The sequence below is a fragment of the Lonchura striata genome, chromosome 1A, assembly GCF_050655825.1.
Source record: "Lonchura striata isolate lonStrDom1 chromosome 1A, ASM5065582v1, whole genome shotgun sequence".
NCBI lineage: Eukaryota > Metazoa > Chordata > Aves > Passeriformes > Estrildidae > Lonchura > Lonchura striata.
Genome location: NC_140741.1, coordinates 70,693,236 through 70,714,176, shown reverse-complemented (window position 1 = coordinate 70,714,176; position 20,941 = coordinate 70,693,236). Strand labels below are relative to the sequence as shown.

The 20,941-nt window shown below is 38.4% G+C and overlaps 1 protein-coding gene across 24 annotated transcripts in view; it reads left to right on the top strand.

Moving 5' to 3' along the window:
- CELF2 (CUGBP Elav-like family member 2) overlaps positions 1-20,224 on the top strand; it is a 547,425-nt gene extending 527,201 nt beyond the window's left edge. For 12 of the 24 annotated variants that reach the window (XM_021530962.4, XM_021530961.4, XM_031506833.3 and 9 more), the window contains 3 exons: positions 2,916-3,113; positions 5,922-6,065; positions 10,887-20,224. In XM_021530962.4, the coding sequence (XP_021386637.1) occupies positions 2,916-3,113; positions 5,922-6,065; positions 10,887-11,014 (470 nt within the window). In that variant the 3' untranslated portion in view covers positions 11,015-20,224. The remainder of the gene's footprint in view (positions 1-2,915; positions 3,114-5,921; positions 6,066-10,886) is intronic. The other 12 variants (XM_085568362.1, XM_085568357.1, XM_085568355.1 and 9 more) reach the window with 3 other exon arrangements.
- Positions 20,225-20,941: the final 717 nt, after the last annotated feature.

Sequence of the window (20,941 nt, the reverse complement as noted above, 5' to 3'; positions counted from 1 at the left end):
GAGTTCAGGTAAAGGCAGGGAGAGATTAGTTACCAGGCAGAACACTCCTGACTTGGGGAAATTAGTTTCATTTATTACCAATCAATTCAGAGTGGAATAATGAGAAATTAAACCAAATCTTAAAAACACCTTCACCTCACTTCTACCTTCCTCCCGGGCTTAACTTTAACTTTATTCCTGAATTCTTCACCTACTGTCCCCAGTGGTGCAGGAGGACAAGGAATGGGGGTTACAGTCAGCTCATCACACATTGTTCCTGCAGCTCCTTCCTCCTCAGGGGTGGAATCCCCACACTGCTCCTCTGCTCCAGCATGGGGTCACTCCACAGGAGAGAGTTCTTCACCTGCTCCTCCAATGTGGGTCCCATTCTACAGGCTGCAGCACTCCACAGATTGCTCCAGTGTGGGTCTGTTCCATAGCACTTCCCTTCAGGAAAAGGCTGTTCCAGAGTCACCACTACTGACAGCAAACCTGCTCCAGTGCAATCCTCTCTCCACAGGTCCTGCCAGTAGCACTGCCTTCCTGTGGGGTCACAGCTTTCTTTGGGCATCCACCTGCTCTGCTCCATGAGCTGCAGGTGGATCTGTGCTCCTCATGGACCCCCATGTGCTGCAGGGCACAGCTGCCCCACCATGGGCTGCACCAGGGGAATCTCAGCTCCAGGGCCTGAAGCAGCTCCTGCTCCTCCTTCTCTGTCAACCTGGAAGAGCTGTTTCTCTCACACATTCTCACTCCTCTCTTCTCTAGCTGCAGTTACCATTGCACAGGGTTTTTTCTCCTCCTTTACCAAGTTAACCTCAGAGGTCACTGATGGGCCTTGGCCAGCAGCAGGTCCATCTTGGAGCCATCTAGCATCAGCTCTGTAGGAAGTAGGGGAGGTTTCCAGCAGCTTCTCAGAGAAACCACCCCTTTATCCCCCCCACTACCACCCAAACCCAATACAGTTTTATAACTGGAACCATTATACAAGAAATATCTGGGTCTGTTGAGCTCTGACAGGGATTTTTGTTCAAAGCAGTGGCAGCCAGTTCCTCCCATCAGGGTACACTGATGCTCTGAAGTGGGGTGGAGGGGAAAGAGAAGTCTTCAAAGTGAGACATTTTATTAAGGAAAGGCTAAGAATATCACATCTCTGTCAAGTGTTTAGTCACACAAATTATAGTAAGATCAAAAGGTATAATTTATGCAGTACAATTCTCTTAATTGGCACAGAGTCTGGTGGAGCCAAAAAGGTGCCACTTGAGCAATTGTCCTGATTATTGGAGACTCATAGGAATATGCTTTTCAAATCTACATAAGAGGCAGAAGGATACTGGGGTCAGCATCTTTATCCTCCTCTGTCAATGCTGGATAATTCCCTGCAGTATTCTTCCTGTATCTAAATTACACATAAGGTTTCTGCAATCTTCCTTGAAGATTGTTTCTCAATCTAATAGATTTAATTATTAATTTACTATAAAGTGTCCTCTGCTTAATTTCCCCACTTTTCCCCAATTTACATAACCCTTATTATTGCTCTGAAATTAAGCCCTTTCCTTCTCTTTACTGTTCCTCTCTTTGGGAATCTTAAAATGACACCACCAGTCACATCTTCACCCCCCATTTTACCAACCAAAACATTAGACAATTTCTAAGAAATAATGCTGGTGATTCTGGGTGCTCCCCCCATTTTTCTAGTGACTGATCTTCTGTACCTCTATGGGCCTGTTAAGCCTTTTGTTTGTGAGCTGTTCACCTAGAACCTGGGGAGCTGGGATGGCTAATTGTGCAGAAAACATGCTCTGAGTCTCAGTCCTGATGTACTGTTGGTGCTCAGGCTGACATAGGCTGGGTGTGTGGAAGATGAGCAGGGCTCTGAACCCTGCCACGCTTTCAACTTCCAACAGCAAATTCACTTTTTCTGGAATTTCTGAAAGGCATGCTAGTGCTGTTAACTTCAACATAACTCATTTTGGAGTCATGCTGAGCAATAGAAGCAGAGGAGGGAAGCTGTAGCTCAGGAGTTTGTCCACCATCAAATCAGAGTAGTACAACTCCTTATGCAGCCCACACTGTTTGCACGGATGAGGGATGTCATTTTCTGCACAGCTAGGAATCCCATCTGAAATTTCCTCTTTAGCAGCCATCCCAGTTAAATTACTCTGTTACTTATCAGGATCTAGAATTGCTGTAAGTTAAAAAAAAGTGACTCTGCTTCCCTTGTGAAGAAAAACATTTCTAGAAATAAATGCTTTTGTTTCTTTATGAAAAATGCCTAGTCTGGATGAAGTATTTTTAGTCACTCTGGGTGTGCTGCTGTTCATCTCTTGTGGAGTGACTGGAGTAACTAGAGGAGGGGTGGAAGCAGTGAGCATCACAGTCCATCTTTTTACCACAAGCTGAGCGGGACAAAGTCTGTAATTGTAGAGGGTTATAACAGAATCATTTAGGTTGAAAAAGACCTGTTTTAAAATGCAGTTAATCAGGGTTCTCTGCTTACTCTGTGTAAGCAAGACACTTGTGATCTGGTGTTGTCATGGCTGTTGCTGAAGACTGTGGTCAGAGAGAGCAGCTTTTCTCCCAGACTGCTTTTTCCACAGACAAGGACACAGGTCAAATAGGTCCCACACTGCCAGCCTCAGACACCCAGAGCAGAAGCACAGGTGTCAAGGAGGATGAGCAGAGAGGCTCTCAGGAGCACGGAGCTGTAGTACTTGCCAGTAGCAGGCTGCATGCGAGTCCATTTGACTGTGCAACCCTTGTGCTGAAGTGACCCTGATGCCAAAGTCGTGTTTCTTTGTCCTCAGTCCCATTTGGTGACGTGCCGAGCTGCATGCACTGCTGTCGTCGTCAGTGTCGTATAATACCAACGACTTTCGGAAAGCACTAATGAACAAGTGCAATTTCTTTTCTCTATTGTTGGGTTTTTTGTAAAGTTGCTCAAATGCTCTCAGGTATGGCGGCCCTGAACGGAGGACTCGGCGCAACTGGCCTGACGAACGGCACGGCCGGCACGATGGACGCGCTCACCCAGGCCTACTCAGGAATCCAGCAGTACGCGGCCGCCGCGCTGCCCACCCTCTACAGCCAGAGCCTGCTGCAGCAGCAGAGCGCCGCGGGCAGCCAGAAGGAAGGTAAGTGCCCACGCCAGCAAACCCAGCCCAGGCGCTGCCACGCGGCTCTTTCCTCCTGGAGGCTTCGTGGAAAGCCTCAGGCAGTCTAAGCCGTGATTTCTTCTTCATCCAGTTTTCTCCTGCTGGCCATTGTGGTCTTCTTCTAATGTGTCACCTTCTTCTTCTGTCTAATGTGTTTCATTTTCAGCCATCTGTCCAAGTTATACTTTGCCACCCATCCCTTCCTTATATAAAAGCATTTACCAACTACCGTATAAAAAGGCGCCGCTAACAAAAATCGTCCCTCCGTGGATGCAATTTTGTCTTCTGGTTTCCATTTTCTGTCATAGTGGAGTTAATCTGATTAAGGTTTTGAGCTAATGACGAGATCCGTTCTCACTTTGAGTGGTTCTTTGCTTAATTGTGGGTCTTGTGAGGAAGCTGCTAAGTGAATGATTGCCTCCCTCTCCCCACACCAACAGCAAATAAACCTCAGGAAGTTATTGCTAAGAATAAATGAATACTAATTACAAGGTGTTTAGGAAAATGAGGCTACCCTTTTCCCCTCTTCCGTTCCCCGTCATGCTTCTAAGGCATTTTCAGGGAGGTTGTTTCTGTTTTCATTGCTTTCTCCTGTCCTAATTTCCAGCTAATTCTACAAAGACAGGAAAATAACTGCATGCTTTCTAAGACTGTATCTATGTTGTCACTACTGCTCTTGCCAAGGATAAGCTTTGGAAATAAACCTAGTATAATATCCTCAAGAGAAATCTTTTTTATCCTCTTTTGAAATAGTATTTTGTACTGTTATGGGATGTGTTTCCTAGGAAGACAAATTTGGCATTCCCCCAGCTGGTTATTGTATAGCAACACTGGAGTTAAAATGTATATTTTCTCTCAAATGTTTCCTTCATTTGCTGCTAAAAGCTTGAATTATTTAAAATGAAAGGGGATTTTTTAAATATTTTTTTTCCATATTTTTTGTTTTTTGCATTTATCTTTCACCTCAGGCCCTTTTGTCTGTGACAACAGAGTATTTGACACCAGAAAAAAATTGTTTATTTGGTGTCATTGCAAGATACATAGCAAAGGCCAGCTTGATTTTTTTTTCCTAGCTATTTTAATTTTAATGTGTTCATAAACATTCAAATCAACTTTAGGCTTATTTTTTTATTTTTATGAATTGCTGGCATCCTTTTTAAAACACAGTGTTTTGTTATATATCTTGTATCTGTTAGTGGTTAGTTAGGTTCAAGTGAGTGAATTCCACTACTGAATACTGATAGCAATGTTTTGTCTCTTACCATGATTTCTGATGGAAGAGCCTGGAGTGGTTGAGGATAAACAAGTACCAGAGAAAAATGCTATATAAATATTAAATGCTGAAGCACAGTGAACTGCCTTGTGCATATGCTCTTTAATATTATTTAGCAGGTTTTTTTCCCCTACTATTTAAAAGAGCATTATTTGCTGGGAATGATAATTTACTTCTGACAAGAAGAAAAAGTTTCAAGTGACAAGGTTATTTCATCCTTTTTTTTCCTGACTCCCCAGATTTTTTTTTTTTAATCTAATTCATTTATCTACTTCTTTTGGGCAAACTTTGTTACGTTTTCCTTCAGGCTGAGAGAGAGCAGCCAATCTTATTCTGTGTAGGAGAGGTGAGGCTCTGTGGCTCTGTTGCTGAAGGAGCTCTGTAAATCTCATAAGCGCTTTCCTCTTCCTCTCCAGAAAACCAAAGACATCACATCTAAACACATTTAGGTTCAATTAAGCAAGGGAATAAGTAATCAGGCTATTCTAGGTGTGGTTTTAGCAGAAATGCTTGTTCCCTTTGTGTACCACTTACACTGCTGGAGCCTGCACAGAGGCCACATCTGGCTCAATCATATATCACACTCTTCCTGGCATCCATTGCTCCTTTCCAGTGTGTTGCTACTGAGCTAGGGGAAAAAAATAACCTATCAGTACTAGGATGAATGTTTTAGCTTACACCTTTAATAATAAATATCTCAAACTTCGTCTGCAATGAAAAATATTCAAAGCACCTTTGAGTTTACACCTTTGTTTGCAAACTGATCTGTCTAAAGCCACTTAATTGCAACCCAGCTACTTCATTTTGAACTTCTTTAAAATAATTGCTTTACAAAGCTTCTTCCAGGAGATAGATCTTTCTATGGGGGATTTATATTTAAAAAAAAAAAAAAAGAAATAAAAGCTCATTTTGAAATTAGTCACTACAAATTTAATTCTCAATGTAGTTTTCTCACTGACTTCACTGAATTTTAAGTCACAAGGTGTGCTTCTTACTATTTTTATTCCTATCTACACCATTTTCTTGCCTTTTGAGTTTAAATCTGTGGTACTCAAATCTGAGCTCACCTCCTTCCCTTTCCATAAGTTCCTGCAACTGGAATTAAACCGACAAACCCATGCAGGTGTTGGAAGCAGCAGAGGACTCCTTGTGGAGTTCTTGGAGCATTTTGAGAGCCAATACATTCTGTACCTGTTTTCCTAATCTTAATTATACTGAAAGACTTTCTTCAATGTAAATTGAAGAAAGAGGATGAATTTAACTACTTCTGTAGTAGAGTTATGAAATAAACACTTTTCAAAGTAAACACTTTTCAAGATGGGATGCTCTCAAGAGCTGCATTTCAGCTGTGCTTCTTTGATGATCCACTTGCTTTTGTTCCTTCAGAGTTAGAAAGTGAAATGCTTTCTGACCATCAGCTTCAGTAAGTATTATGGAAAAACAGATTAAATGTAGCACTTGTAATAGCTGTTTTCATATTTCTTTTTTCTCTTTTTTTTTTTATTTTCCTAAAGGTCCAGAAGGGGCAAACCTCTTTATTTACCACCTCCCCCAGGAGTTTGGAGACCAGGACATTCTGCAGATGTTCATGCCTTTTGGAAATGTTATCTCTGCTAAAGTCTTCATTGACAAACAGACCAATTTGAGCAAGTGCTTTGGTATGTCAAATTTAATAAATCCAATACTAAAAGCCACATGCACTATACTGGAAAGGGGCCAGGAAAGAAAATTAACAACAATGTGAGAAATGTCATGCTGGAAAATAATTCCAAAAATAATAGACTGTTAATCCTCAAATGAGCAGGAAGATGCACAGACAAACTACTTCTAACTAAAAATTGGATATGAAAAAAAACAATAATAATCTTCCAGTCTGACATCTCGCACGAATGTGTCAAGTACATGAAACTAATTACACCCTGTGTGGGGGAATGTCATTTAATATACTATTAAATTGCCTTATTATGGATACCTAATTATTCTCTATTGTATAGCTGAGCCACTTTAAAAAAGCTCTATGTTTAACCCATTGCTTCTGCATTACAGGAATTTCTTTCTTCTGAATTAAGTACAAGATTTTGCAATTAGTGACTGAATGGTGTGTACATGTAGTTCAGAATATTCTGCAGACAGTTGATGTCTAGATATGCAGCTCCAGCTGTTGTGGGTGGGTTCCAGTGTGTTTGGAAGGTGGCATCTCCCTTACCTTCAGGCAGGGATGAAGAAAGCCTCACAAGATCAGTATCAAGTTTCCCAGAAAATACTTTGAGCTGTCAGAAAATTAGATCACAGCAGAGGAGGAGATGATGTGTTTGTATAAAAATAGTTTTAGGGTTGATTAGGAGGGCTGATGTCTTTGGAATAGCAGAGATGCACCAGTTCAGTGCTTTGATGGAGTGGAGCAGAGAATGTGAGTGAGTGGTAAACTTTTGGAGCATTGATCTAATAATTATGGTCTTATACAAGACACAGAGAGGATTTAGGAGGAGGAAGGAATCTCTTAAACATGAGTTTTGCAAGGGCTGGTACAAAATACTGGAATTTTCTTTAAAGTGGCAATTCTTTCCCAGAGTAAAGAAATGCACTTGTATATATGACAGAAGAGGACTGGACAGTGCACTTGGAAATTTGATTTAGTTCACAGAAAGAGTGTAGCATTCTGTCTGCATTTTCCCACAGTCTTTCAGTTCATTTTTGAAGCATTCAGCTCTTTAGGCTTTACAAAAAATTTTTCATATCTAGGCCAGTATAGTTCAGCCTGTGTCTCCAATGGGTTAAAGCAGTCCCTGAGGCTCTTGCAAATTTGAAAAGTGGAATTGAAATGGACTCCCCATTGATCTGGAGCCAGTTCTGTTAGTATGTTGAGGGTTACAAAATCGTTGTTGAGGTCTCCAGGAATCTTGATGAAAAGACAAATCAAGCTACGTTAATCAAAATGCAGCAATTGTGGTGACTGCTGAAAGAATGTAAATCAGTTTGGGCAGGTGGCTCAATTCATTAGATCGTTTCCCACACTTGCTTTTTGTGCATTTTCTTTTACTTTTTGATTACTTTCTTACACATTTGCCTGGGTTTGTGGGACACAATTGCCTAACTTAGTAGTGCACCAAAGTTATCTTCTTTAAGGGAAAGTGGAGGTGTCAACAGCAAGTGGATGGAGGAATCCTCTGTCTTTTTCGTTTATCAGCTTTCACTGATAGTTCCATTTCTCAGTCTTCCTTCCCAGATATTCTGCTACCAGGAAGGGAGCTCTGCTTTAAAAACAAAACATAGAAGTGGCAGATGAGGCTGAGTTTTCTGATTCAGTGGGTGACTACTTGGTGATGCTGCAAATCACAGGCAAAGCCAGAATTAGTCCTGCTAGCTTAATGTACTGGCATAGTCTGCATGCACCTCCTCGGCTTTATTAGCAAGAATTGTCTATTTTTTGTTTTGGTCCTATACTTGTGTTTCAAAAAGCCTTTTTTTTTTTTCTTCTGTTCTCCCACCCAAAAACTACAATACTGCTGCTGAAAAACCCATTGCTCTGCTGAATCATTAATGGTCACTGCTCTTGCTATAGTTTGAGTTGGGGTTTTTTTATTTGTTGGTTTGGTTTGGTCTTTTTGCCCCTAATAATTGTAATTGTAATTGTAATAATTTGCACATGCTTAGGGCTTCTACTCTGGAGTTTCCAATCTCCTGCCCAAAGGAGGAGGAAATCAAATTACAGATGAGAACAGGTTGAACATTCAAAAGGTGTAAAGATTTTCCAAGTCTGTCTGGCAGAAATGGGAAAATTTATTCTGAGTGAGTGATAGACAGTGATGAATCTTTATGCAAAACTGCTTCACAAAATGAAAAAATCCCTTTCTTTGCAGAAAAAGGACTTAGGCATATTTTCTTTTCTTGTCCAACCCCAAATGAATGCTCAAAGGATTAAATGGTGATGAGGATGACAGGACAGTGTTTACACCTGGAAGTGCTCTTCCATGAATTCTCACAGGCTTCACAGACTTTAGTTGATTCAGCAGACAAAGGGTTTCACTCTTCAAGCTTATCTCTTGCCTTTCATAAATGTTAGAGTAAGAAAAATGAGATCTGTAAGTAATGCAGAGGAGGAGGGACCCAGTTACATCAGTGCAGAAATGCAGTCAGACTTTTAGCAAAATTGTAACTTGAATGATGAAGATTATTTATCCTGATTATAGAGATACCCAAAGATCTAAAACAAAAATCAGAATTGTCATGACAGGATCTTTAAGAATTAATAAGAAACATCATTCCAGCTTCATGTAACCTGTGGTTTAAAAATCAGACAAAAAATGATGAAAGGGTCCAATCAGAAAAATACAAATAAAGGGAAGAAATTCTAGATTCCTCAGTAAGCTTTATAAATGAAGATTCTTAATAAGGAAGATGAGAGTGTAACAAGCTAATGCAGGTATTGCTTTCTGTGTAAAGAGACAAATTGTGAATCAGAACAACTGAATTGAGAGGGGCTGATGCCAGCAGTGTGCTTCCTTCTCTTCATTCACCATGCACAGATGCCAAGTGACTAGTTTAGATCACTTGCTTACTTTTCAGCTGGATAAAACTAGGTACAAAGGAAAGGAACTACAGTGACGATAAGTTCATAGCAGTAATTTGCACTTAAGGGAATAAAGTGAAGGTCAGGAAAGCTGTAGAGGGAAATGCTGAATTGTCAAGGTAGGTAGGAGTAGCTGCACCTCAGCTGTGAAGCATCTGCCTGGACAGTGCTACAGCTGCCTCCCAGCTCCTGCTAGTTCCCTTTGCTATCCCTGAGCCAATCCTAGAGCCAGTGGAAGGAGACACAGGACATAGAGCTAAGATAATGATTGGAGTCATGTGAACAGGCATGATCTCCTAAAACCAAATAGGGGAAAGGAAGAAAGGAAGAGAGTGATGCAGCTCCTCAGGATTTGGAAAAAAAATTTGGCAAAAAAATTACAAGGGAATGATCTCAGGAAGGAAGTGAGGAAGTGGCAAGAGTTACTAAAACCAAGGAAGATATGGAGGAACATTTATTATCCCTTAAGGAGGCAACAAATAATCAATATGGACAATATGGATAGAGCATATTGGCTTTGGCCAGGAGAATGTCTGCAGAAGTTTAAATGAGAGGTGGTTTTGAGTGGAAGGAACAGATGTTGGCCTGAGTTGTCAGAGTCTTAAATAGTTTGGTGAAGTTGATTTAAGGTGAAGCCACAGGATGATCTATGAAGGAGAACAGCTGGACAAGGATACCTTGATAAGGGGGGAAGGTTTTATGCTGTGGGGAAAGCATTATAACACTGACTCTACAACTGAAAGAAGGCACCAATGCAAGAGCCATAAAGGATAGGTTAAAGTAATGGTAAAAATAGGTTATGAACCCAAGTACACAGACACTAAGCACAAATTAATGAAGCTGATTGAGGAAAGAGAGGCACTGAGAAGCCCGTGTGTTAGGACTGAAGACAAAGTGTGTGGCATCCATGCTTTAGGAGAGTGAAGGGATATATGTTAAGGCAAATGCAAGTGGAAAGAAGAGGGAGCATTTCAAAGCAGATGCATAGCAGCAGGCTGAGTGCAGTAATAATTAGCCCAAGCTGAGGCAGAGCAGCAGTTAGGTGAGCTTTGCAATTACAAGTGGGAGGCCCAGATATGAAAATGAACTTTGAGCTTCCAGAATCAGGGAGATTTGAATATATTATGAACAGAACATTTTCAGTCTCCCAGGGAAAAGAAATCTGAGCCAGGCCAGCCATTCTGAATTACCCGAGCAAGCATTATCCTCCTCGTTAGTGCTCACATGAGAGAAGCAGATCTTGGAGTTCTCATCAAACCCTACCATTGTCTTTATGATGCTGCTTAATTTTGATGTTTGCATACCCCTTTGGAGACCAAGAGACTAAATTAACTAACATTAAGGTACCCCGAGATCTTGAACTGGAAGGAGCTGTAAAATTACAAAATATTAATATTGCAACTGTCCCAGGCCGAGCCCAAGGACATGTGTTCCATAGCACACATGAACTCACACCCAGGTGTGCCACTGGGTTTAGGCAGTTTGGGGGTTGATTCAGTAACCAGGCTTGCTGTTTCAGCTTCCCTTTTGCAGACTGGCCTAAATAGCATTTCCTAATAGACTGGGAGCCATGTAGGTACTACACTGAAAAGTGTTACAGTAATAAATATCTTCAATCTCTAAGGTAGGTATATAAATAACAAAATGGAAACTGCATTGCACCAAAATTGGCCAACTGCATCCCAGCTAGTAAAGAAATATTATAAACGTAAAGAGGATGGAAGGAAGGATTATAGACATAAAAGGGAAACGGGAGAAAATGGGATATGAAGTGTGATCAAAGAACTAACTGAAAGCCAGGTGAATGTGTCAAATAAATAGCAATGATAAAATTCGAACAAAATGCCTTCTGACATTTGTCCTAACCTAGAGCTGACTTTCTCTCCCACCTGTGTTCTGTGTCTCGCAGGTTTTGTTAGCTATGACAATCCGGTCTCTGCACAAGCTGCTATCCAGGCTATGAACGGCTTTCAGATTGGCATGAAACGCTTGAAGGTTCAGCTGAAACGCTCCAAAAATGACAGCAAACCTTACTGATCTTAACCCCAGATGCTTACTGCTCTTATTTTAGCTTTCTTAGGGTAAGTCCCATGAGCAAACCTGTCCTCTGCAGGGGGGTTAAGAAAGAACATAGAGCCAACCTTCACCAAGGGACAGTTATTTTTACAGTTACCACTTCCATCTCCCCACTTGTCCTTACTGCACTTGGCTCCCATTTCCTCGCCAAGTAATTACTGAGTTGTGTTACTGTATTTTGTTTTGCAGCATAATTTATCTCCTTTTCGAAACAAAATAAACATCTTGAAATTCCAAACAACACACACACACACAGACACAAAAAAATGTGCAATTTAACTCTGTGAACCCTGGTGCCATTAGCACACAATAAAAGTTGTTTTCTATGGATGGATCGTATTTTACCAGGGTGGCACCAGCAGTTTATAGGTTAAACGAAATGGCCTCATGCCAGTTGAAGCACTTATTTTGCAACAAAAATTGAAATAAGTCTTTCCACTACATCAACTTGTTTTTTGAGAAGATCTGATTTTTTCTCGGTTCAAATCAACGTATTGTTATATATTAGTCTGATTTTACACTGGTCGTCTTTATATTTCATTTTTTTTAAGTTCTTGTTTTTTTGGAAAGGATTAATGTAAAAAAGATTTAGAGATCTGTTTCTAAAGCTACAGGGTTTAAAATAAAAAAAATAAAATAAAATGAGTGACAATACTTGATGTTTCTTGAGAGATAAATTTAATAATAATAAAAAAAGAAAGCCACAGGCCTGTAAATTTTATTTGTAAAAAGCATTTCTATTTTTATACAAAATTTTTACTGCCTCAGAAATAATGGAATTTATTTATTGCCTATTGTTAACTTATTGGATACCTAAAGAGCAGCTCTCTATGCTAGCTAGATCCTTTGAAGTAGTCTCTAGAGTAATTGTGCCAAGAATGGGCTCTTTTTCACTGTTGAACCCTCCACCCTTTGCAGTTCATGCTTTTATCCTCTTGTTTGTATTTGTCTGGTTATTTTGTTCGTAGTTTCCATTACCTAGTTTAAAGTTCAGTTGTCTGACCCTTTCCCCCCCACCCCTCTCCCTGTACCTTTCTGTTACATTTGTAGAAACTGGTTCTTTCCTCTCTTTTCTCCCCAAAGAGGAATCCATTCTCTCTGACTCCTTTCAGATGGATTCTTTTGGGGTTCCATTGTGTTCTTGTTGGCAAGTATTGTAAGTTAATGCAAATTATGTGAACAGCTCGTAGGCTCTACTGATAAAAGATTTGCATTAGTTTTCTCCTGCACCCATAAAAGTGATTTTGTTTGTGCTGCATAGATTCTGTGTAACTTTTTTTCCTCTTCCTTGTTTTTTCCCTAGACATCTCCATGCCCGTTAGCCCATCGTTTGCCTAGCATGTCCCTGTGGCGTCTCAAAAAAAAAAAAGTTTCATCGTCCCGTCATTGTTTCTGATGTCTTTCTGACCTCACATCATATTTGGTTCTCCTACTGACCTAGTTTGACCTTTGAAATTTGCATGTGACCTCATCTAGCTATGAATTCTGGGAAGTCAATGTGAAAAAACATTGCTGCATTCATGCAAGACTGAAATTTATTATTAGATAAATTAATGATAGGATTTAAAAACAACCTGTGGCAAAATGTTTTTTCTTTCTTTCCTTTTTTTTCTTTTTAGTTTTGGTTTTTTGGTTTTCTTCTTTCCTTGGAGTTTTTGTTTCGTTTTGTTTGGGGTTTTTTTTGTTTTGGATTTTATTCTTGGTTGATTTTTGGTTTTGTTTTTCTTCATTTCGTAAAAAAAAAAATAAAAAAAAAAAACAGACTTGAAAGTATTATACAGGGATTGGCATTCTGCCTGGTCACTGGTGACAATAGCAATATGTGTCCAGAGGCACAGAATGTTGGTTTCTAACAGACTACTTCCAAAACAGTTTGAGAAATAAAACTGTCTGATTTTAAGTCTCTAGAGGTCTGTAATAGTTTTTACATTTTTCAGGCAGTGTAAAGTTTTTTGATAAGGCCATTTTAGGTGGCTCACTTTCTCATTAAAGTATATATATAGAACCACTTTTTGTAGATTAGTATAAGAAAATATTTACCCTGTTTTAGGGCAAATGCTACCTACTTGTGTCACCTTTTGCTGAACTGACTCACAGTTAGACAATCCATGGTTTAATGCACATGAAATTACCTATATTTTATACTGTTTCAATGTACAGAAGAAAGGTTACTGTAAAATGTGTTACGTTGGTGCTTCTGTGAATTAAGTTGTGGTTTCATCATGAGTCTTATGGTCTTAAGTGTTCTATGTTTATAAAAAGACAAGTTTAAAATTGGTTTACTTGAACAACAAGAACAAAAAGAAGATTCAAAAAAAAACACAAAAAAAAAAAGTAGTTTGCTTAAAAAAAAAATTTCATGTGAAAATGAAAAAATATTCCAGAATAAGTTTGTGTTGGCTTGTGACGCATTGATGTCATTTTTTTATTGTGAACAATTTAGGTGTGTTTGTGTTCAGCAAAATGTGATCAGTTTTTCTTTTAAAGAAAAAAAAATCAGTGAAACTATAGTGCCAAATTCCAAAGGTACTTTCTTCCTAGAGCTTCAGTGTGTTTCTTGTGTGAAGTAATTTGATAACATGGGTATTTTATTATGTGTTTTGTATAAATCCCTAATATTTAAAGAAAAAAAGAGGTTAAAAAGTTTGTTAACTTGCTATCCTGTGGTCTTGTTGCCTGAAATTGTTATTGTTTGTTATTTCTCTTTGATGTTTTTTGTAAAACATTGTATAAGTGCCCATGTTTCACTTTTTTAACCACTCTGCACACATCAATGCTGTGAAAGCAAACCTCACTATGTATTTTCTTCATATTGTATGGAAACCTCTAAGGTGAGAAAGTTTTGAACTTTTAACCCTTTCCACCCAGAGCTGTCTTGAGTGTTAATACCTTTTATACATTCACCATTTTGCTGTTTATTTTTATATATATATCTATATCTATAAATATATATATACTTAGTTTTTTGTGGTTTATTTAATACATGGTTGAAATCAGAACAATGCACAGGGCAGATCTGAAGGACAAAAATATTTTACTGCTGTCTAAATTTCTTCTGTATCTATAACTAAAATTATTTAAAACCGTAATTAACTTGTGGTTTTCCTTTTTAGATTTTGGGGATTTTGTCTTTTCTTAAAGAGCTTTTAATATGCTGCTGGAATATGCTATTCAGTATTAATAAAATAAAAGAAAAAGAAAACAATTCTTTAATTATCTATTGTATGAGCCACTCCCAGCCAGGAGTGGTCAATCCACCATTTGAAAACCTTGAGGAGAAAAAAAAAAAAGAATAATAATATTTTTGTAATTTAAATAAATAAATTTTTGCTTAAATCAGATGCACTAGATCTTCCTGGGTGAAAATTCAGTGTGCACTGCAGTTAAACTACTTTTTATGGATAAAGTTTACATACACTGTAATGTTTGGTGTTATTTGCCATTATTTGTCACGGCAATATATTGGCTTACTCCTGCAGACACTCGTTCAGAGAGGAGTGACTTTACTCGTACCCATGGTCCATGGGAGTATCTGTGTGACTGATGTGGGTGTTTGCTGGAGGAAGCTCTTTGTAAGGAGCCAGAAAAGAGATGCTGGTAGCCCTTTTCACTGCCTTGTAAGTCTGATTGGGTTGCGTTCCTACCGCACAAACAGTGACCAACAACCAAATTCGGTTCTTTGCCACCGGTTCAGCAAATTCATTGCCAATCCAATGTGTGTGAGCAGCAGTACCTGCTACAGGTCATAAAGTGCCATAACTTCTTCCACCTCCTAGTTCTATCTGGTTATATCTGAAGCCACCTAAAATTAAAAACGAAGCCCTATATGAGCAACATCAGCTGGTGCACTCTTGTCTCTCATCCCCAAATTAAATGCTTCTTTATGTAGAGCCCTGGGATGGAAAGGACTAGCCTCTAGTGATGCAAAAAAGTTTTCTTCTTATAGCACATGCACTTATAAATAAATGATCTATACTTTTCTCACATTTTTACTACTGCTGGGGCCTTCCTACACCCTTTGAGGGCTATTTTGTACTACTTGCAGCAATTGTGCGTATTCAAAGTATCATCTCACGTACGTTATATTATATATATGTACATATATATATATATAATATGAGATCATCATTTGGATTGTTTAGAGACTGTTTCACTAATTTTTCTCATTGTACCCACCGTCTAAATTTCTAAAGTTTTTGTAGATGCCCTGGTGTGTCCTGTGGGTTTTCCAGTCCAGTTAGAGCGGTGATGCCTCTGGTCCTTGGGCAGAGTAACTCAACACCAGGCTGCCCTGAATTACTCCACAGGCCATTGGCATAGCAGTGGGAGACAAGGAATGTTTCTGTACTTCCAGGCAACTGAGATGAGTCATTGCTTAGGAAAGTGTCCATCTCTGGAAAAAATAAAAAATTAAAATTTGAAAATAAAAAATAAAATTTAAATACAAAACCAAAAACCCAAACAAACACCTCCGGGGAGCCAAATTATCTACCAGTTCTTTTCAAAATAATGAAAGGAAAAAGCTGCAAGGGTGCAAGGGCCTAATAAGAGAGGAAGTAAAACAAGGGAAATTGCTTTACAAAATTCTAATCAAAAGACTAGACTAGTTGCTTTATCAAACAAATTAGCTAATTGCAATGAAATGGCAGTCCTCAAAGGAGTAACAAGTTCATCTTTCTTTCACCATAGGGGTTACAGTTCCTTGGCTTGTGCTACTCTGGAATCATTTTACTGTTTCTGTTTTTATTATCTTAAGTGCTAATTAACAAAAGGAAAAAAATATCCTGTAGTTTCATTACCTTTTTGGATAATGTCATACAAAAAGAAAAAAAAAAACAAACCTATGTATTTGTGTTTTTTTCGTGCTGTGGGAATTGTTGTTTGTAGATTAATAATACTATCATTTTGTTTAGAATTACAAACTAGTTTTTAAGTATTGTCTGAGAAAAGCCAAAGTTAATGCAATCTAGTGGAAACTGTAAGACCATTTGAGTATTGTTTCTGTTTTATTGATGCATTTGGATTTTGTTGTTTGATGGAATTTGAGCCAAAAAAAAAGAACAAAAAAAAAGGCAAAAAAAAAAAAAAAGCAAGGCTTTCCTATTTCTACAACTTGATTGTACTTATGCATTTTGTACCAGTGGAACTTTTTATACTGGAGATTAAAAAACAAATGGAAATTTTTGTGGCTTACTCTCGTGGGCCCCCTCGATCATGACTGATTTTCAAGTTTGATTTCTGGACCGTAGAAAGAGAGTTGGTTTTGTTTTGAGAATTCAAAACTTTGGCTTGATTTCTTTTTTTCCCTTTGCTTATATCTAGTGTTTAGAATTTTGTCTTAACAAAAGCGGTAAGTTTCACTTTTTATTCTGTATCGTGCAGTTACACAATAAGGTAATTAGAATTAGGAGTACTCGGTCACTTTGCGTGGATAAATGTATTAGTTAAAACGTTAGGGTTTGCTTTTTTGCTGTTTAGATCAGAGTTTTTTCTGATTCTTCTGTCCTCATTGTGAACATAACCGTGTAGTTGAAACAGTCAGACTTATTTTTGTAACGTATGTTATTGTGTGATGCAGTTTTTTGCTTCTGTCTCCAATATTAAACCATTTTCCTAATACTTGTCTCTCTACTTTGTGTGTTGTATTGTTGGTGGTCATTCTGTGTTGGTAATACATCTGCACACCTCACTGTTTCACGTGCCTGTTTTTTTTTTTTTTTTCTCTATTTGTTGGTTGTGTACAAAAGATACAGTCGATTCCACCTAAGTGAATAGCTGATTGGGGGGCAAAAGAGGATTTGTACATTTTAGACATTTTCTGGTTTCTTTGATTTTTTTTTTTATTTTTTTCTCTCTTCCTCCCCCTAGTCATGCCTTATCACTTGGATAATCTCTTGGAGCGGGAAGCATTTTAAATGAGTTTCCTGCAAAGTCCTATTGAAGGTAGCTTTTGTTAGCCTTCAAACTGCAAACCTTCTGCACACAAACACAGAAGACACCTGAAAAGATTTTTTTTTTTTTTTTATGGCATGTCAGTCTGGAAAATGTGGATTATGGAGATAATTCCTTCCTAGTTGTTAAGAAAAAATACTCTGCCACTATGTTGCAGAAGCATATGAAACATTCAAGAAAAGGAGGATATAGCCTTGGGATTTTTTCTAAACTGCACAATAATCTGATGGCATATGGTGTTAGTCAAACTCTCCCTAGAAACAAATCATGTCTTAACTAGGTCTGGGACAGCCTGCAAAATCTTACCAGGTGATCAAGCTTGTTATGTGCAATTGTACATATAATACTTTTAAAAATATAACAAAATCCAAGTGAGCACAGGAAGACTTTCTACTAAAGCCAGTGGAAGTAAAAAAATAAAATTAAAAAATAAAAAACCAGGAGAAATAAATGATGGAAAAAAGATCCTCCATTGTTCCAATGGATGATACTTTTGCTGTGGGCTTAAAAGCAGATAATTTTCAGCATTGGCTGATAGTATTACACAAACCTCAAAAGGGACTAAAGAAATACCATAGCACTTTTTTTCTCATTATTTTTTACACTTGGCTCTTAGCTTTTTTATTCTTTCCTATATATTTTTCCTCCTCACAAGATTCTCTCTGCTCTCCCCCAACTGGTATCTACCACGATGAAATAAAAGCTGCAAAAGAAAACTCTTATGTTGTTCTGATTTACAGAAAGTCTCTTCTCTCCTCTGATCGCAGATACAAACCTTACAATTTGGAGAGGGGGGGAAACAAAACAAAACAAAACAAAACCAACCAAACCAAACCCAAGGAGGAGAGAGAAGCACTGGTGAGTGCTCTCTGGAATTCAAGCCATACGCCCCCGTCCCTTTCCTTTGTCCCACTTTCTGTGATGCTCAGGAATCGAAGACCACTTAAAAGTGCTCTTATGAGACCCAAACGACACTCCTCCCTCTTGTCTCCTCTCCCCTGGTCTTTCTGGCGCTCTGGCTTTGGCTCACACACACACACACCCCCATCAACACCGTCTAACGAGGTCCTGGCGCACTGGGTGTATCCGTGTGGTGTCAGCAGCAACGTTGGTTCCCGCCTTTGGAAGACTTTTGAAATTTTCTGGTGGCTTGTGAGTTGGCCTGGTTGTTACTACTCAATCTATTTTTCTGATTTTTTTTTTTTCCTCCTTTTTTTTCGCTTTTCTGTTTCCATGAGAAGCAAACAAGTGATGAGTCTGGAGCCCCCAGTGAGCTCCAGTGCCTTCCCGCAGGGTCTGTAATCAGAGGTCAGGGGTCCAAGCAGCTCTAGGTTTAACCTAAAACCACAGGAGCCTGTAGCAGACAGCCCAGGCAGGAAAGCAGACTCCGATGGCCAGACTATATCCTGGGTCTTTAACACCTCTAGAGTTTATGATCTCGATTTGGGTAATTTTGACACCAGTGGATTCAGTTAAGTCTTGACTTGCATGATGGATAAATCAGAATTGCTCTCTGGGGTTTTTTAGCTTGCTGTGGATGTTTTCTTTTTTTTTCTTTTCTCTCTTTTACCTCCAAACTTGGTCTTAGAAAAGAAACTAGAGCTTTGTGAAGGGTCTTTTCTTCCAAAAATACAACTGAAAAAAAAGACTTATACTGCAGTTAGGTTTCTTTTAAATACTCAGGGCTGAAAGATACAGGGTTTTCTTTCTTTCTTTTCTTTTTTTTTTTTTTTAATTTCAACAACGGGGGAAAAATGAGTTCCTTAAAGCAATGCAGCTGAACAGTTTGTCCTGCTTTTAAACACATGCTTTTAATTTCAATTATGTAAGGCACCTTGCAGTGTTAGCAAAATGTCTTCTTTGTTAGCTATATGTGTATCGCCATGGGAAATTACCAAACTGTCACAAGACTCACTGATTAAAGAATAGCCTGCCAGAGTGTGTGTGCCTTTGCCCAGTGTGACTCTTAGATATTAGGCTAAGGAAAACAGTTTAACAAAATGTAGTGTGAATCATTCCTGATAAGTGAATAAAGCATTGTGACCAAGCAATCAGATTATTCACTTATCAGGAATCGACTGTACTGATAGTTTGCCTGATCGTTTTTGTTCCTCATCTCTGTTGTAGTTTCACTACTTTGCTGTGTTCTGTTTTTTCTCTCATGCTCTTAGTAAAATCACTGGGAATATCCCTTCGTGTGATCATGAAACGTGCTACTGAGTAACAAATAAAAAAAAAATTTAAATATAAAAATGATATCTTAACAAAATCTATGCACTTGCTATCAGGAACACAATACTGGATGTGTCTTATATATATTGAACTATAATAGTATTCGATTTCTTAAATAAAGCTTAAGAAAGGATTCCGTTGTCTGTAAAATTTTATGAGCATTAAATGGAACAAAAAAATGTTTCTAGGATTGGGCGCTTTTTGTTATATTAAATCTTCCTGGGTATATGGTCTTTAACCATGCCCAGGCAAATGTTAATTAATTCATTGATATTTCATTAATAATGGAGATTTTGAAAATTAGGCTTACTGAAATCTGTGGGGAGAAAAAGTCTTGCCATTCAGTGACTTGCAGCAAAAGATTCTAAGATGCAGAAATTTTGGTCTTTCTGTATTTGTAGAAGCAAACGTGTTTGGTTTTGCACTAAAATTAAAAAATAGCTAAAAAATGTGAATCAGAAAATGCTATAAAACAATACAATACTGTACTTTTTGGTATATGGCTTTTTTTTCCTCCTGATTCTAGATAGGTTTTGAATTAATAAATGAAAACTCATATACTCAAAATTCCACAGATTCAACCCTGGAGGTTAAAGCATCTTTTTGGGGAAGATCCATGGCTTACTGTATGTTTCCTGTATTGAGCCTTCTCTTAAAAAAAAAAAAAAAATCACATCAAAACCCGTGAATTAAATGGGAATTGAATAGGTAAAATTGTTGAGTACACTGAAAAAAATTATTCCTTCAATGGCTGTATATTTGCCACGAAATTGTAGATTTTAAACAATCTGATTTTATAGAAATGGCCATAATTCTTGTATTTATCAAACTTTCAATAATGTCAACCTTTGGCAGAAAGATCCAGGAGAATGAGGGGAGGGGAGGGAGAGGGGTTGCTTTCTTTTTTTCTTTTGAACTGCATTACTGCCTCACTTTTCATATGCCATTATATTATCTGAAAAAAAAAAATTAAATTGTGGAAATCTATCTGCTGCTTGTATCCTTCTATTCATGCATCTTTAGTAAATGTTACTGAGCTCAACATCCAGTGGCCAGGTGCACCAGCCTTGTAAGCCAAAAACACTGCTCCAGCAGAGAGGTCACAGGGAAGATTTGCCTTGGTGAGCAGCAGGATGGTCCTGTCCATCCCACATCAGTACAGTGCTCAGGTGGGAACCCTGCCCTGCTTTTCAAGGGCTGCTGATGTAACACAAATATTAAATAATCACAATGATTAGCTCGTATTTGTATTCCCTCTGATTTTCCTCATTAGCAGACTTTCTTTTTTTTTTTTTTCTCCATTAAAGGGAACTGGAAAGTTGCAGTCATTTTCTGAATCATTTGCCCCTGTTGATAACCTAATTGTTTTACATGAATGCTAATATTTCCCTCTCACACATTTATATCTATCAGCTAAATCAGCAGCAAAGTAAACTCTTCTGGGATACATTCCTATATCAATTAGCAAGGATTTATGCTCCAAAGCACCATTAGCATTAATGGGAGTGTGCTCTTTAGCATAAACAATTGGCAATAGATCTGGTGGACTTTATTTCATAAACAAAGGAGCATTTGAATCTTGGAGCCTTGTTGCCTCAAGACTGCACTTCAGGGAGTGATGTCCCAGCCTCCCCGGCTGCTCTGGGGACATCTCGCTCACAGGACATGCATAAATTCCTGAGTTGCAGCAAAAGGAGACAGTGT